At 36.5% G+C, this 18,911-nt stretch overlaps 1 protein-coding gene across 1 annotated transcript in view; it reads left to right on the top strand.

Moving 5' to 3' along the window:
- The window catches only part of celf4 (CUGBP, Elav-like family member 4), an 89,442-nt gene extending 70,558 nt beyond the window's left edge, over nt 1-18,884 (top strand). Inside the window, 12 exon segments of the mRNA XM_042748074.1 lie at nt 4,106-4,231; nt 4,657-4,736; nt 4,817-4,957; nt 5,192-5,330; nt 6,405-6,557; nt 7,001-7,111; nt 9,095-9,157; nt 9,323-9,400; nt 11,397-11,408; nt 11,411-11,539; nt 14,023-14,219; nt 15,026-18,884. Coding sequence (XP_042604008.1) covers nt 4,106-4,231; nt 4,657-4,736; nt 4,817-4,957; nt 5,192-5,330; nt 6,405-6,557; nt 7,001-7,111; nt 9,095-9,157; nt 9,323-9,400; nt 11,397-11,408; nt 11,411-11,539; nt 14,023-14,150 — 1,160 coding nt within the window. The 3' untranslated portion in view covers nt 14,151-14,219; nt 15,026-18,884.
- Nucleotides 18,885-18,911: the final 27 nt, after the last annotated feature.

Here is an 18,911-nt window from a genome sequence, read left to right as displayed (position 1 = left end):
GAAATTTACATTTAAAGAAAACTATTTTTGATATAAATTTTGTTATTTGCATATTTTGATTATCTATCAAAGTTGATTTCCGCCATTGGGATAAACTATTAAAAACAAAATTGTACCTTTTTATATCAACTCTGACTTTTTTTTTTGTCTCCACCACTATGTTAAAAAAAAAATTGTAATTGTAATTAAAATTTTATCTCACTGTTCTTACTTTTTCCCTCACAAAAGTTTATATCCCACAATTTTGACTTTGTCTCATAATTCTTAATTTTTCTCAGAATTGTATAAACAGATTTAAAAAGATTTTTAAAAAGAAAAAAGTCTGAATTGTGAGATAAAAAATCACAATTACATTTTTATTTTTTTTTATCCCTTGGCTTATTTTATTTTATATTTTATTTTATTTTATTTTATTAAGAATTTCAGTGACTTAGGATGTAAAAATCATCATATGAAATAATATTTTGAATAGAATGCTTTATTAATAGAATAGATCTGTCTATTTATTTATTTGTTTTAAATACTTATTTGTAAGTGTGTGTGTGGGTGTGTGTGTGTGTGTGTCCATGGGAGTGAGATTGACTTTGCATGTGTGTCTGTGTGTCACTAACAGACAAAGTGGAAGAAGTTTGGTGAGACATAGCTCGTCTTTCCCACCTTTTTGGGTCAATTTTTCCAGATAACCAAGATTGATGGACCCACAGAGAGAGCGAGACATACACATAGAAGAGTCTTTCTCTCCTTCACAGTCTCTCCCTTCATTTCATGCCATACGTTCTTTCCTCTAATTGAGAGTGTCTTCCTTTACTCACACTTGACAGATCAGTTGTCTTCGTCGTGATGGACAGCTGAATTTATCCCCCTGTTAGCCCTGTAAAAACGCAATATATGTCCCTGCAAAGCCCTCTGATTCCACTGGCAAAACCGATGTGCCATCCCCGACCGATCCATTCACTAGTCATTTAAAGTGAAACGCCAGGATGGAGAGAGAGATCTAAAGGTCAAAGTGAGAACGACAAGGAAAGGAAGTGAGAGACACAAAGACAGAAAGAGACTTGAAGGAAAGTTTGAAAGAAGACAAGGAGGTGGGGGCTGGTCATAAGAGACAAATAAGGATGGATATCAGAGAGAATGAGAGCAAACAGTTGGAGACACGGGTTACAAACAACTTAACGAAAGACTTGTTGTCCTAAACAAAATAGCATTTTCTGTCACACTATTATCAGGAAATGTGCACAATGGGATCTACATGTAGGACATGTTTATAGATGAGTGACCCTAGCTGTTCCTGGAACAACAATCCTGTCAATCAATCAGAGGCCTTAACCAAACCCTGAAAAAAATCCTCAAGCCCTTAAATCAGTGGACAACAGCTGGTTGTCATTTTCAAGGTTTAAATTATTTACATATAAATTATTGGCAAGTTGTGTGAAACAGACTGCTGGATTTATTTATAGCCCAAAGGGAAGAAGGACTGAATTTGTTTTATTTTAATTATTATATATATATTTTTTAAAATAATTTACTTTAAATCAAATTCGGCTTGTAGTTCATGTCTTCATATTCACTCCCTCTCATTTGACATTCCTAATTAAAATAATTTATTATTATTGAATTTTAATTCATCCAAAAATGTTAATTTTAATTTATAAAATAAAATGTATTATTTATTTATTTTATCTTTGATTACGCAAATTTAACTTAAATCAAATACAGCTTGTAGATCATTTGTCTTCACATTCACTTCCTCTCATTTGACATTTCTATTTTAAAAAATATAAATTATTTTTAAAGTATTATTTTAATCTATTAAATTTGACATTTGTAAACAATTTTCACTCCATCTAATTTTGACATTTCTATTTGTAAAAAAAATATATAATTTGTTTGTTTGCTTATTCATACTTTTGATTTACATCAAATCAGATTTAGCTTGTAGTTCATGGGCCTCATTTATAAAATGTCGCACAGAAACCATCCTCAATTTAATCATACAATCATTTCTCAAATATGCGTATGTGTGATTCATATAATTCATAGTATAAAAATTAAAGTTATAACATGATTTTTTTTTTTTTTTTTTTTTTACTTTATGCTGTTGATTTACCCTAAAGGGATACTCCACCTAATCATACTCATTAATTACTTACTCCCATGTCGTTCCAAACCCGTAAAAGCTCCATTCATCTTCGGAACACAATTTAAGATATTTTGAATGAAAACCGGGAGGCCTGTGACTGTCCCATAGACTGCCATGTAAATAACAGTGTCAAGGTCCAGAAAAGGTATGAAAGTCATCGTCAGAATACTCCATCTGCCATCAGACGTGCAATCTGGGTTATATGACGCCACGGGAACACTTTTTGTAAGCAAAGAAAACAAAACGACTTTATTCAACAATTCCTTTGTCAGCAGTCTCCTCTGTGTCTCTCCATATCACCGTATGCTGCGTATGCTCTTCTGTATCACCCGCCACATGGATGCACTGTTTTCTTTTAAATCAAAGCTAAATACATGTAGAAACAGCGCATCCATGTGGAGCGGATGATACAGAATCGCATATGCAGCATACGGTGATATGGAGAGACACAGAGGAGACTGCTGACAAAGGAATTGTTGAATAAAGTTGTTATTTTTGTTTTCTTAGCCTACAAAAAGTGTTCCCATCACTTCATATAACCCAGATTGCACATCTTATGGCAGATGGCGTATTCTGACGATGACTTTCATACCTTTTCTGGACCTTGACACTGTTATTTACTTGAAAGTCTATGGGACAGTCACAGGCCTCCCGGTTTTCATCCAAAATATCTTAAATTGAACGGAGCTTTTATGGGTTTGGAACGACATGGGGGTAAGTGATTAATGACAAAATTTTCATTTTGGGGTGGAGTATCCCTTTAAATCAAATGCATTTTGTAGATCGTTTAAATTTTTGCTATCTCCGGTGGCATTCCTGTTACCTGTGTCGTGTATGCGTCTTACCCTGCATATGAGCAGCGCACTTGTAAACATTCCCCACAGAGAGAGGCCGGACTAGAGATTAGTCTTTTTGACTGGGCAAGGACACCCTGTCAGAGCATGTTAGTGAGCGGCAGGCCTGGACAAACACATGAACACACATACTCATACACAGTAGTGCTCATTAATATCTCTGCTACATCATCCATCATACACACACACATTATACATTACACATACACAAGTTTACCTGCGCAAACTGAGCCTCATTATCAAACAGAATGTTCAGTTGCTTAAAGCACTTTTACCTATAACAATTTACACACAATTGTTATAAGTCTGTAATAATTAAAATTACATTATTATATTTATAGCATAGTTTATTAAAAAACAATAGATGTCTAGGGTATGTCACCATTTAGATGGTAAGATAAATGTGTGTGTGCATGTCATATCCAGTCCAATTCCTTTGGTGTCCTATAAATATGTGCCTTGTTTTTTAACTCTGTGCCTTGTCTTGAGTTTAAAACAAGCCGCATTGACACTGCAATTACAGCCTAATGAAACCCTGAAACAATAGCGCTTTTGTTCCCCTCACGCTGATGTGTAATTCAATAATGTCTACATAATCTGATAAATAAACGCACAAACAATAAACAAGGACTCCTGAGGTGGCAGAATCGACTAGGCGAAAGGTTCTCCACAGATATCTCGCTCATAAAGTCATTTCATTATACAGTAGCACCGACAGGCTTTTTTAGTGCTTTTCTGGATTTAGACTCAGATAATTGTATATTAGGTGGCTAAAAAGCATGCATTGTGGGATTGATTGAGTGAATGTGTTCAAAGAGCTTCTGTTTATTTGAATAAGTTTGTTTGCGCTGTTGCACTGTAGTACTGGTGACTTTTAATTTTACAGTACTCACCGACCGCATGCTTGAGCATTATTATGGGATTCAGTTGTCTTTAAGAATAAAACACTCAATTTTTGCAAATAGTGAAGAAAATGCAAACAGTATATAAAATATAGTAGACAGAAAAAAGGGGCGGTGTGGATGTACTGAAATGAGCAGTAACACAAGAGAGCAGACAGATGTTGTTGTCCTGTGTAGTCTGTAACAGCTTCTCTGTGTTTGTTTCAGAGACAGAAAACTCTTCGTTGGCATGCTGAATAAGCAGCAATGTGAGGACGACGTGCGGCGCCTTTTTGAGTCCTTCGGGAGCATTGAGGAGTGCACCATCCTCAGAGGTCCTGACGGAAACAGCAAAGGTTATTGGCTAGTTCAGTCTGATTGTCTTAAAATGGTTGAAGTTTATTTTTAAGTCTGTACGTTAATATTCATTATATTATATTTATCTGTTTCTAAAGGTGCACTCTTACATAAATTTTATTTGTTTAGTCAAATGGGATAATATGCCCCTTCAGAAATGTGGAAATGTTTCTCATTATAGTAAGGAAACTATTTATTATACATAATAAAATATATATTATAAAAAAAATCATTTGTGGAGTTCAAAGAACATGGCTTCTTGTTCCAGGAGCCAGTTAGAGGGTCATCTTACCTGTTTTCTATCAGCATTTTCTTTTTTTTATTTTGCTGAAACTCAAAAAAATAAGATATGGAGGCCTAGAAATGTCTGTAAATGTCAAAGAGGGTGTTTTTGACAGTTATTACTCTCTCTCTCTCTCTTCAGGTTGTGCGTTTGTGAAGTATTCCACTCATGCAGAAGCTCAGGCCGCTATTAGTGCTTTACACGGCAGCCAAACCATGCCTGTGAGTGCCAGCACATGTGATCATGCACTTTTGTATCATTAGCACAAAGGATCCTCATTTTGTGTGTGTGTGTGTTTCAGGGTGCTTCTTCCAGCCTGGTGGTGAAGTTTGCAGACACAGATAAGGAACGGACCATTCGACGTATGCAGCAGATGGCCGGTCAGATGGGCATCTTCAATCCGATGGCCCTGCAGTTTGGAGCGTACGGTGCCTATGCACAGGCAAGAGCTCTCTCTCTCTCTCTCTCTCTCTCTCTCTCTCTCTCTCTTTCTCTCTCTCTCTCTCTCTCATTACGCACTATTCCCAACAAAACTGCAGCGTCTCAGTGGAAAAATCTGTTGACTCTAAAGTCTTGATTATACACAGTGCTCCATGCATTATGTGATTATGTTGTCTTGGCATGGTATTATATGTATATATTTGAAGTGGTGTGTGTGTGTGCTTTTGGCCGTCAGGTTCAGCAGCAGGCAGCGCTGATGGCATCAGTGGGTCAGGGAGGATATCTCAGCCCTATGGCAGCTTTTGCTGCCGCACAGATGCAACACATGGCCACCATCAATGGCCTCCCAGGGGCTCCCATGACCCCAACATCAGGTCAGGAAACACACGCACGCACACACACATGCAGACATTCCCAGACAGTATGGGTTTCAGCTTTAAAGTCTTTTAATTATTCATGGCTATCATTTTTGCTCACCCACCCCCCAAGTCATAGAAAATAGTTTGACAGTTTTTTTTTTTTTTTTCTTCTGGAAAGAACCATAGATATATATATAGGTCATATGAATTTAATAGAATAGGTGCATACTTGGTTCTTTAACAGGCTTCTAAACAATTAAAAATGAAGACGTATGAATATTAAAATAAATAGTGAAGCAATTCATTATTAATAAGTATTAATAAAATTAACAAAAAAATTACAATAAGTTTTCATTTGTTAATATTAGCTAACTGCATTAGTTAAGAGTGATACTTAACATACATTATTTTAAAATCAAAAGTTGTATCTATCATTATTTAATAGAACTGAGCTGACATGAATTAATAGTGAACACTTGTATATTTATTAACTATTAATGTTAACAAAGTTTTATAAATACTGTAACAAATGTATTGCTCAATGTTAGTTAAAGTTATTTAGGGCATTAACAAACATTAACTAATGAGACCTTGTTGTAAAGTGTTATTTTGATAACATTTAATATATATTCGATTTATGTATGCTCTAAAGTGACTTAACCCCTTCAGTCACTGCATTTTTGACCTTGTTTTTTGTTTAAACCAATAAAATGTTATTTTTCTACAATATGAGTAATGCCTGGTCAATAATTGGTCCCATGAAGATTTGAACCCTAAATTATTCTGATTGAGCTCAGGCTTCAGAAAGGTGTTTTTTTTTAATCAGGAATTAAAATGGTAAATGTAGGAGGTAATTGTAAGAAGTTTTTTGTTTGTTTTTAATTCTTGCAAAAATGAAAAATATAAAATGCAAAAGCCAATTTAGAAAAAAGTTTAAAATAAAAATAATTAATGTTTTGCGCATTGTTTTTCACTAAAGAATGATGTTAATTATTTTTAATTATATATATACTCTATGCCCAGCAAATCCATTAGGTAAATATTATGAATATTCAAAATATGCTCTCTTCTTCTTGGCCCCGCCCCCAGGTGGAAGCACACCCCCTGGCATCACGGCTCCCACGGTGACCAGCATTCAATCTCCAATTAGTGTCAACGGTTTCACAGGGCTGCCTCCTCCTCAGGCCAATGGCCAGGCCCCAGCGGAGGCAATGTTTACCAATGGAATCCATCCTTACCCAGGTACTACATGCTCTCATTCACAGATACACAGCAGAAATATGGCAGATTGAACCTTAAATTCTAGTTAAAACTCAGAACATTATGGTTACTTTTTAAATAGTAATATACAGGACTAATAATAAACAGTAACATTTGAATGTCGTCATCCTATTTTGACAATTAATGTCAGTATTTCTTGCAGTATAATCTAATGTTATGTTTGTACATAAAGCAGTTTATATTGTGCACAGTTTACTTGTGTGTTTAGGAATATAAGTGTTCTTCTATTTGACGAGTCAGCAGTCTTTTATTAAACACTAAAGCATGTGAATAACATGTTTCTGGAAGTTTCCACGTTTGGAAATGCCAGTGGTCGGCTGTTAGCTGTCACAGTGTGAGTTTTCGTGTTATAGAGTGGTTTTCACATCCAGTGCCACAAAGAAAAGCAAATGCCTGTATCCCAGTTTTGCAGGAAGTGGTGTTTAGGGAAGACTCGGAGAAGGGCGGCCTGGGCGTGGCACAGAGAAGTTGTTTTGGGGTTCAGGGAAGCTGCTTCCTGTCGTCTCTATCAGAAGGTATAGAACTCCCTCAGACGTTAGTGTCGTGCAGTGTTGTTTTACTGTGTGTGTCTGGTGTGTGTGTGTGTGTGTGTGTATACGCTATACAGTAGACAGAGGGAGTGAAAGACATGTGAGTAGTTTCTTCGTGTTTGTTTGGTGTCGTCAGCTTTGTAGAGTGATGTTGTTGTTGTAGTGTGGCTATAGTTATATGTGCATGCATTGTATTTGGCAGACGCTTTCATTTAAAGCTCAAGGGCAAGAGGTCATGCTCACACCTTCCGGAGTTCAATCCTACAGGCTTTTGGTTAGCAGCCCTGTACTTTACAGTATCCATTAGGATACACAACAACCATCACTGAACCACTGAGTCGTCACATTTATACAATACAGATTGTGTCAAAGCTTCACAGTAATAAAAAGGAAAAAAAGATAATGTCATTGCAGAATTGATCAATTACGAAATGAATTTTTTGCTATAAGCAGCTCTACAGAAGACAACAGTGTTCAACTCGAGTCAGTTCAGTATTGATTCAGTTTAGTTCAATAACAGTGTCAGTTTTGCAAAGTTCAAAATTTAAAAGATTTATAAGCAGGTCTACAGTAGGCAACGTTGCTATTATTCAGCTTAGTTTACATTTTCTTCCTATCCAACAAATAATGACACAATTTATTTTGATAATATGTAATATATTAATATATATTAATATATAGCTAAATAGCTATATTAGATTTTTTTTTTCACGGATTTTTGAAAAAAAAAAAAAATACAATAAAATTGAAGAGAATTAAAAATACAACAAAAGTCTTGCTTACATTGAAATGTAAAATTAATGCATGTTTTTCACTAAATGAAGTATGACATTTAAATAGTTTTTATTTATATTCACTAATATTACAATACATATAATAAACATTAATATGTTTATTATTTATTTACCTACATATATTTCTGGTGATATAGTTTAAAAAAATATATATTTTCTGCAAAAGCATTGGACCAACGACTCTCATTGAACTGTTCCCTTTAAAGGGCCAATTTACCCCAAAAATTACATTTTATCATTTACTGAACCGCATATCAATATGCAAAATAGTATAATAACGTCTATATAATATATTAGAAATTATTTTATCTTTTTAACTATTATCTTCAATTTGTGTACAAAAAGATCTGCCTAACAAAACAAACACTGCAACATTACATTAATATTAAAACTGAAGTTCTCAGATGTAATTTTCTCGATCAATACAGTTGATAACTAAAATGATGGCACTAATTGCATTTAAATAAAACAAGAGTCCACAGTGTAATACGAGATATTTGAAAGTTGCATTGCTTTCAGTTCCCCAGGTTAGCAGTCTGATAAACAGAATTGCCATGGATGACAAAAAATATTAGGAAATATGACATCTGTGACCAAGTATTGCAGAAAGCCAGTGTAATTCACTGAAAATCTAGGCCGTCTTCATTTTCTTTTTTGTGCATACAGGTTTGGAATAACATGAGGGTGAGTAAATGATGACAGGATGTTCATATCTGGCTGAATTCTCCCAGCTTTTAAGTGAAATGTTATTCAGATGAGCTCCAAACACCAAATCCTGAGTGTGGATGCTGCAGTGTTTACCGTGTTAGTGTTTTAGCAGCGTTAAGTTACCAGGCTGTGAGTATGTGTATCGGTGTTTAGAACAGAGCATTGCGGGCCGGGCCTGAATTGCCTTTATTACTGTGAAAGCTCTCAGCTGATTGATGTGCCATGTAGAGCCGTAGATCTATATTGTTCTCCGTACACTCTCCGGCTGTCTTTCCAACTCTCGGGCAGCAGGGAAGCTTGGCAGGGCCCAGTGCGAGCGCCACGGCTTAATTGTTTGGGGGTGAACGGTGAGGGGGAGGGAAGTGAGGTAAGCTCATTCCTGGCGCACAGCTCTGCCCGAACACTCTCAAACGCACTCAGTGACCCCGACTGTGTCTGTAATGCTCTCGTCTCTCTCTTTCCGCAGCTCAGAGTCCCACTGCAGCAGACCCCCTACAGCAGGCCTACGCCGGAGTCCAACAATATGCAGGTCTGTCACTCAAAAGGAGGCTGTTTGTGATTCTCCTGCTTCCGAGTTAATAAAAAGTGCATGCGCTGTGTCTACGTGTGCTGGAATAAGAGGTGTGAAGTGTGTGTGTGTATGTTATCTGACACATTGGCGCATGTGTGTGTTTGTGTGTGTGTGTCTCAGCAGCCTTCCCCGCTGCATATGGACAGATCAGCCAGGCCTTTCCCCAGCCGCCTCCCATCATCCCTCAGCAACAGAGAGAAGGTTAGTCTGTCGCCTCCAGATAAGTCACCTGTAAGAGTGAAGGATTCCGCTTGGTCACTCTGTGTGACATTTTCCATAATTGTCTTTTCATTGATGTCCTATAAAAAGTGAGATTTTATACATCGATTGTGCTGTATGCAGCATTTACGCTGCCGTTCAAAAGTTAATGGTCAGTAAGATTTAGAAAGGATGCTTGTGACAGTGACAGTAAAGACATTTACAACGTTACAAATGATTTCTGTTCTTTTGAACTTTTTATGCTAAGTAAATGTGTATATATATATATATATATATATATATATATATATATATATATATATATATATATATATATATATTGTGCAACTGTCTTCATTAATAATAACAACATTGATAAGAATAATACATTTTTCTTAAGCAGAAAATTGACATAGAATGATTTCTGAAGGATACTGACACTGAAAACTGCTATGTTATGGCTGCTGAAAATGCAGCTTTTCATCTCAGGAATTAATTACATTTTTTTAATTTATTCAAATAGACAGCCGTTATTATACCCATAACTCTAATAATATTTCACAATATTACTGATTTACTCAGTATTTTTCACAGTATTTTTGATTTAAATAAATGCAGCCTTGGTGAGCAAGAGAAAACATTAAAAAATCTTACAGACCCTGAACTTTTGGACATAAGTGTACATTCCAAGTAGTTATATTAAATGATATTGTAATTACATTTTTTTTCAACAGCTATTGATTACCGCAGACAATAATTTGGATCTTATGCTAAATAGACTTATAATGAAAGCAGTGAAGAGTTCAACAAACCCTCACAAGATTGACGGCCTGTCAGAGATCAACAGACATTAAGGAAATAACCTAGAATGATCCTTTAAGTTAAATTTGATGTTCTTGGTTGACTTTGTAAAACATTAAACGCAAGATTGTGGGTTCGTCTCCCTCCAGTGGCTGCTATTATAAACTATACTGAAAGATCCCCAACAAACCATCATACAGTCACGATTTGATGTTCCGGATGAAAGTTACTTTACTCTTGCTTTACAAAAAGAAAGACGACTGCTATGCAAATATTAGCACCCCATGTGCATGATTTGTTAACTAAGGAATGCAGATACAGAGAAAGTTTTCCTTTTGTGGTTCTCAAGATCTGTTATGCATTTAATGTTAAAGTACAAAATTGATGTACAAAGGTTGTTTTTGAGTAATGGACAAAACCAGTTTAAATTTATTCAGTATATCATTTATTGATACTGTAGCTGTTGGTTTCTAAAGCTTGAGAAATTATGCATATATAAAGTAAATTAAAAATGTAATATACTACAAACAGCATACAAAATAAATACAATGTCAATGACATTTTATTAGCATTGCTAGCATCTATGCTGCAGTCATTAACATTGGATTGTGGTCTGTGGTGCATGATGAGCCTTATATATGTCCCAAGAAATAAAAAAAAAAAGTCTTTGCAATCGGAGTAAGTGCCGTGATTTGATGAAAAAGCTCAAGGTCATTCAGCAGAGGAGATCATAATAACCATGATCCGTGAGCTATAATAATTTCAAGAAGTTTGTCCTTTCTCCATATTGAAATGTGAAGAATCCCCAATCTCCAATAACCTTTGGTAAACAGGTTTCGCCTATACAGCACTTTTTGCTCAAGCACTAATCTAAAACAACTCTTTTCAGGAGTGCCCGAAGAACCTGGAAGTGTTACCGCTGAGTATTTATTTGTACGGTTAATTCATCTATACAGCTTAAGGAGAGAATTGCTACTTTCAGATTCCAGGGAAACTGCTCAATAAAGTTTCTACTTCGGCAAGCCAAATCTAATTTCGCCATTTGTGTCTTTGTTTTGCCCTCCATCTCTCTTTATTCCGCTCATTTTCACCTATTCTTTCTCTGCTATCTGCTCTCTTTCTCTCCCGTCTAACCGCCTCTCTAATCTTCTGTATCCCACAATCCTTCTTTTCTTTCTCTCTCTTTCTCTGTCTCCAGGGCCAGAGGGCTGTACCTGTTTATTTATCACCTCCCTCAGGAGTTTGGGGACGGCGAGCTGATGCAGATGTTCCTGCCTTTCGGTAATGTCATCTCCTCCAAAGTGTTTGTGGATCGGGCGACAAACCAAAGTAAATGCTTTGGTGGGTAAAAATGATAAGACACCTGTGAAGATTATTCTCATTCCTACTCACACTATTAACATTTTTACCTCATTTCTCTACCACAGCAAAGCTTTCGATTGAAGCCGGGTGCACACTGTGTGGTTTTTCCTACGAAACGTTTGTCAGGCTAAATTAAGTTTTAGATCTCGTAGTATAACATGTACATAAATAAGCAACTTTTACAATGAATCATAACTTATGTTTTCCAGTGTCTGAAATTTTAACGGACGCAATAACGGTCGTCTAAAACATGGATATGAGCTTGTGCCAATTAAATATCTTATGATATATTATCATTGTAACCAGACTGGCAAATCCATTTGTGCAGTTTTGGGGTTTTACATTTTGGATTTATGTTATTACTTCGGTTTCGTATGAAAATGCCAAAGTCAGAACAAACCCTGGAGACTTGGTCAAAGTCATAGATAATATGCATATTTTACACCTAAAATGTTGTTTCATCATCCAGTCTGAGAAGCAACAGGACAGGGAAAAAAACCACACAGTGTTCACCTGGCTTGAGACAGGAAAAAAGAATGAATGGAAAATTAAAATAAAAAAGAAGAGGATGTAGTGTAGCATCTTTATGGGCATGAGGCTGTAGGGGGAAACCGCAGAAGCGTGTTCACATGTCCTGCTCATGACTAATGTGAACCTCTATATTTTAATTAGCGCTATCTGCAGCTTCACTGGCTCCTTGACTTATCAGAGGCATCCCATGCATGAACAAACACAACGCTATTCGATTTCAACTTAATATAAACGCAGTTAGCAGGAGGTGTTTCAGAGACTCATACGTGATGATTTAAAATGCTGAGCCTGCTGAAATGATCACAATACCTCAAGACAGAACAGCCGAGAGAGAGTGAGAAAATAGATGGGAAAATGAGAACAAATAATTTGCGTTGAAATGTTCATGTGTTAAATGGCAGAATTTGGCTGTCATTGCTAAGACTTCAAGAACAGATTTTGTTTACCAGAATAACTACAAAACTATATAAATTGTAAACAATAATAAATAATGCATTTTTGTAGTAATTCAGGCTACCTTTTTTAATGAAGTAGCTACAGTACAAATTACAAACAAACCCCCATAAAATCAAAAAATAAATTACAAAACTCTACAACACAACAAAAAGTTTTCTAAGAAACAAAAATAATAGTTAACAAAAAAACGAAAAAGGGATTAAAGGGATAGTTCACCCAAAAATTAAAATTCTGTCATCATTTACTCACTCTCATGTCGTTCCAAACCTGTATGAGTTGCTTTCTTATATTGAACATAAAAGAAGATATTTTGAAGATTGCTGGTAATCAAACAGTTGCTGGTTGCCATTGGCTTCCATAGTAGGAAAATTTTTTTACTATGGAAGTCAATGGCAACCACCAACTGTTTAATTACCAGCAATCTTCAAAATATCTTCTTTTATCAAGTCAAGTCAAGTCAAGTCTGCTTTATTGTCAATTCTTCCACATGTACAGTACATACATACAGAGAATCGAAATTGCGTTACTCTCAGACCCCCGGTGCATACAGATAACACAAACAGTAGAGCCTAAAAATCTAGATCAATATTAAATATAAGATATAACTATACAATAAGGGAATGTAAAAAAGACATAATAAAAAATAAAATAAAGTGAATTAAAGCAGTACAAGGCACATGGCAGATAGAGTGCAAACCAGTGAACAAACAGTGCAGATAAAAAGATTTTTAGTGCATAAAAAAAAGCTTATTCAGTCTGATTAAAGTGACAAAAGGGCTCAAGAGCAGTTATTTTATTTAAACTGACTGATGAGGTGGTAGAATGACGTCAGTTCCATGGTGAATGAACCAATGCTGCACAAAGTGACTGGTGCATGTCATCGTATGTTATGTTCAACATAAGAAAGCAACTCATACAGGTTTAAAAGAATTTTAATTTTTGGGTAAACTATCCCTTTAAATTAGTAGTGACGCTATTTGTACTTCCCAGTGCAGTTGCTTGCACAGTAGAAATTATGAGACATTACACTATCTGAACATTAGCAGGTTAATTATTTGCAATTTTCTGTCCTCTGCACGTCATTAAAAAGGCGATCTGGCTAACTGCCTCTCACTAATGCGAGGATAGGACTGGATATTGTGTATTAGGTTGTGCATGTTCTCTGTGCTTCTGATTATTGTGTATAAAATGTATGCTGTTGTACTGTATTGATTGACTTTGTGCATAGATGTTGGATGTTAAACTTGTGGTAAATACGTGTCACGATGACTTAAGTAAACTTGTTTGATACCCTCCCTCCCTTCATTTCATGCACACCTCATTCTTTGTCATAAAATCATTTCTGACCTCATTTCTCACTCCACCTTTCCACAATCCTATCCAACGTCCATCTGTCCATCACATTACCTTCTCATCCATCTGGTGCTAACCTGTCGTCCTCTCTCTGTCTCCATCTTTCTCCCTTCGTTCTCCAGGCTTTGTGAGCTTTGATAACCCGGGCAGTGCTCAGGCCGCCATCCAGTCCATGAACGGCTTTCAGATCGGCATGAAGAGACTGAAAGTGCAGCTGAAGAGGCCAAAGGACGCCAACCGCCCATATTAGCCCCGTCCCTCCCCCCAGCCACCCCTGACCCTGGGGGCGAAGGCCGCCGCTGCGCACAGGGAACGATAGGTTAGCCAAATCACCTTGGAGCTAAAAGACACAAAGATACACACATACTGTACTATAGTGAACGAAGGGGTTCAGTCAAATACAATACTTTATAAAAATAAGACTTTTTGAATATGTAGTTTCAATCTTTAAAAAAAAAAAGTATAATGGCTTGTGCGGTTTCATGTTGACAGAATATATTAAATAGGACTCCTTCCTTCTCTAGTCTGGGGCAGGGCTGTGACGGAGGGAGAAAGATTAGTCGTTTCCATGTATCTCATATCATCTCACATCTCCTCATCTAAATGAAGATGGAAAATCAATGCTGTGTCATTAATTTACCTTGCTGATGCCTTTTAACTGGGCCAGGTTATTACCTACTTACACAGCTAGTGAGGCATCTCACACAGTACGGCTCCTGCACATCTCAGCACTGACCTCATACATTAAACCCTTTTCCAGACACACAGCAAAATAGCTAAACATCATTATAACAATATAAAGAATCAAAACTTCAGACATTGTCTAAATGTAAAACTTAAGATTTATTTTTATTAAAATATATGTGAAGAGTTTATTTGCAAGAACTGAAAACATTGTAAAATGTTTGTCAAATGTTTAATACACCAGCAACAGATGGACTAAGTTAACAAGCATGTATTAATTATTGTAATGTTTTCACCAGAATATCAGGTTATGACAATGTGATTAAACATTACAATGTCAAAAAAATGAATGAATAAATTAAAACACATGCATGAGTAGATGGGGTGAATTTTCATTTCATACCTTTACATGCTTCTGTTCTTTTTGTGTTTCCTTCCTAGGTTTTGTAGAGCTGGAACACATGTTGATAACATGCCAAATGTATTTGAAAAAACAACAGATCAAGATCATCGGGGCTGGGGATACAGTAGAGCTGAAGCAGGACATGAGGAGGACGTAGCCGCGTGATATACCACCACCCCCACCACCAGGCTCAATGGACCTTTTTGGACTTCAGTGTTTAACTCAGGGGAGCCGCGGTGTTACTGGACCATACCGTACTCCCTTCTCCGAACCCCCGAGCCCTTATTTTACAGGACCACAGGACACACTACTGAAGACCAACACAAAAAATATATATATTTAAAAAAAGAAAAAGAAAAACAATGTAAGCCCTCGAAAGGCTCCGAATCTATGAATAAGTAGTATGGAAAAAACACTTTTTAAAACTAAGATAGACTTTTAGATGGGAATCATGTAATATTGAACATGTCTTTGGGAAAACTTTTTAAAGAACTGTTTTAGAAACCAACAAAACGGATTAAAAAAAGAAGAAAAACTTGAAAGACAGAACTTTTTGGAAGGATGAGAATTCAGGACAAGAACTTGCTTCGAATCGGGATGGCCAACTTTTTTCATGGAGTGCCTGTCCGTTTCCAGGGGCAACGGCTGCCACAAACCGCAGCCTCCGTCCGCTGGGAGACTTACCTGTCATTCCTTAGTTGTGTAGGGACCAAATGACCAAACCTTTTTATCACAAATGAAACAGAAAAAAAAAAGAAGAAAAAAAAAAGACTCGTACCTGTAACATAATTGGACCACTGCATCTCTTGCTGTGCCAATCGGTTTAAGAGTTGTATTTAAAAAAAAAAGAAGAAGATGATACAGTATATGTATAAAAAGACCATATATGACTATATGCATAAATGCATACATATAGATTGCTGATATGCTTTTGAATACTGGCAGAACTATTTCCAATGGCCCGCTGAGGCCGCTCACTTCGCTAGTTTACAATTACTGCTCAAAATGAAGAATATTTATTTTTATTTCTCTTCTAGTTTTCTCTGTGGTGAGAGAAAGGGTGCATGGGAAGGGTTGTTCCATAATGCAGCCTTACCTTTTCTAAATATGTCCTGACCTTGTAGTTAAGAGACCATCTTAAAGAGGTTTGAGATAAACAATCCTGTTTATATATACCGTACATACAATATGTATATGTATAGCAGACATTCAAGCAATATGTATTCATATTTATGCACCTGTACAGCATATATATGGATACATACGATATTAATCCCAAAACCCATATATGTATTTATATGCATATATTTTATATGTGTGTATATATAGAAACCGGCTATTCAATATGTAGAGCTGTAATTTTTTTTTTATTTTGTAGATTTAAGCTGGAGTTTGAAACCACTGCTCTGCTTTGGACTTTTAACACTGGGAAGAATCTCAAATCGGCAGCTGCAATCTGCAGGCATTCCTCTCGATCCGATTTAACGTTCCTTATCCGCCAACACACACACAAGGGTAGGAAAACGAATTACGTTTGTGTATATATGTGTATATGCTACTTACAAATGCAAAAAGGCCTCCTCTCGTAAGAGAGTTTAAAGCGAATCAGGATCATTAGGAAATAGTACAGAATGCGGACATATCTGCCTCCCGCCTCTGCAAACATTCGCAAACAAACGACGTTTTCATTCGAACCGAGCGCTGGCTTTAAAAAGGAACGCCTGGCGGTTTTTCTAACCTCGAGCGCCTTGTTCGCGCATGCGCCGTCGAATCGTCAGCAGTGCGTCCGTGCACCTGGCAGCACTGTGCTACGACACCGCTAGCAGCCATTCATTATTATTATGATGTCAAAACAACAGAAACACTCTTCTTCTTTACAAAATAATAACAAAAAAATACTGAAACACAAAGACACCTACAGTAGTCAACATTTGAGGTGGATCAAAAAGGTTCATCAAAGTTGTTCTAAGACAAGAACGCGTTTTAGGACAACTTTGATGAACGATTTTGCTCCACTACAAAATCTTGACTACTGTACTATAGCTACAGCTAACAGCAAAGCCTTCAAATATCTGTTGACAAACATGACAAACCTGTGCAGCTTGACACCGCCATTTACCGATTTACACCCACTCGACCTTTTGCTTACGGTTACAATGAAGTGGGCATTATGTACGTTTTGCACAAGTATCGTCAAAATCCGCATCACATTGCGTGTTTACATGTGCTGCTTCAGCATTCAGACGGACCCGAGGGGAGTTTTCCCGCGCGCGGGTGTTGAGAATGGAACGCGAGTTTTTGAATTTCTTGTTATCGCAAATTAAGGACTTTAACGATTTTTAATTATGCTTTGCAACTGACCTATTATACAAGATGGCACTATTGTAAATATATGATAACTCCAGAGCTGGTTAATTGTCTTTACCGAGGAGTAAAGCGTCTGTACAGTGGGGGGGAAAGCGGTAGTTAGTTCACCTCATTTCGAAGGGGAATTCAGTTCTGAATCGACGCGTCTTCAGAAGGGTTCCGAGAATGTTGTATTTTGCCTTCTAAATCTTTCCGACACATGATCATTCAGGTATTCCAGGATCTTTTGCAAGGATATGCATTCCGTCTGTTGGATTTCAGTGTCACCTGTCTTTCTTTCCCTTTCGGTCTTTTGCAACGTCGTCTCTCGCGCTCATCATCTTCCTCCGTGTTTCAGCTGCAACTGTTTACATAGCAATCTGGAAATGTAGAGTTGACAAAACCGACAAGACAGAACAGAAATTTTATTATAAATATATACAAGTATATACATGAACTACTGACTATACTGTAAATGTTTTTTTTTCTCTCTCTCTCTCTCTTTTGCTCTGTTCCTCTGTATATAGGTTTGCATATTTTATAGTCTTTTACTTCTATCTAGGAGTAGGCCTACTGGTTGACTAAGAAAATTTAAAGACAAAAAATGAAACACTGAATTAAAGCAGGTAAACTCTAGTCCTTAGAGATGCAGTATGGTTGTAAGGTATTTAATTATGGAACATAAGAAGAGCCAATTAGATTTGATCTGAACATTCACTTTCAGAACTGCTGCCAACATGCTTATTTATTTGCCTATTTATGTGTTCATTAGTTCATTTTTTTTCAAATGTCATTTGTTAAATTATTTTTATTCCATTTTAAAATACTAATATATGTACTTCTATCATTTCAGCGGTTGTAATGTTTACGTTTGTAACCACACACCAAATATCATTTTGTCATTTAAATTATGCTTTTTTAAAAATATATTTTTACATGTTTTTGTATTGTGAGACACAATGGAACAATGCAACTGGCAGAATCAGGGTAATCCTTTATGGAGAATGTAGAACTCTTGAAGGACTGGTGTCAAAAGTTTTTGCTGCACCTCTTAGAACTGTCTGGTGTTTTCTTCTGTTCTGCGATTCCATGCATATGTCAGAACTCCGATTTGCTTCACTGCTTTTTCAAACACACTGGGGGAAAAAAAAGAAAAAACTGCACTAATCCATCAGACTCTCAGCAACTCTGGTTTTATAGCCATTCTTCATTAGCACTAACTGTCTTCAACTCATCAGAAAAGTCATAACTTGCAGAAACAATGCAGTAAAATTGCGTAAAATAAAAAAGAAAAAAAAGAGAAAAATACAAAAAAAAAAAAAAAAAAAATTCAGACATTTTGAGCACAGTTGAGCGTGCTGGGTGTATATGTGGATTTTTGCCAAGCCTATGACAAAGAGATTGAGCTGTATTAGCAGTCGGAGTGCTGCCGCAGCTTCTGCCCTGTTCTCAACTCCACGTTTCTCTGGTCCCTAGACTCTCTTTTGTAATTTTACTGAATGACGCGTTTCCGCTTAAGCCCAGTAATAAAGCACAGTGTAGAATAAAGCAGCATTATGCTTGTCCCATTTCCTGCTG

This window comes from Cyprinus carpio, chromosome B21 (genome assembly GCF_018340385.1).
Source record: "Cyprinus carpio isolate SPL01 chromosome B21, ASM1834038v1, whole genome shotgun sequence".
NCBI classification, from domain to species: domain Eukaryota; kingdom Metazoa; phylum Chordata; class Actinopteri; order Cypriniformes; family Cyprinidae; genus Cyprinus; species Cyprinus carpio.
This window is presented reverse-complemented; position numbering and strand designations above follow the sequence as displayed.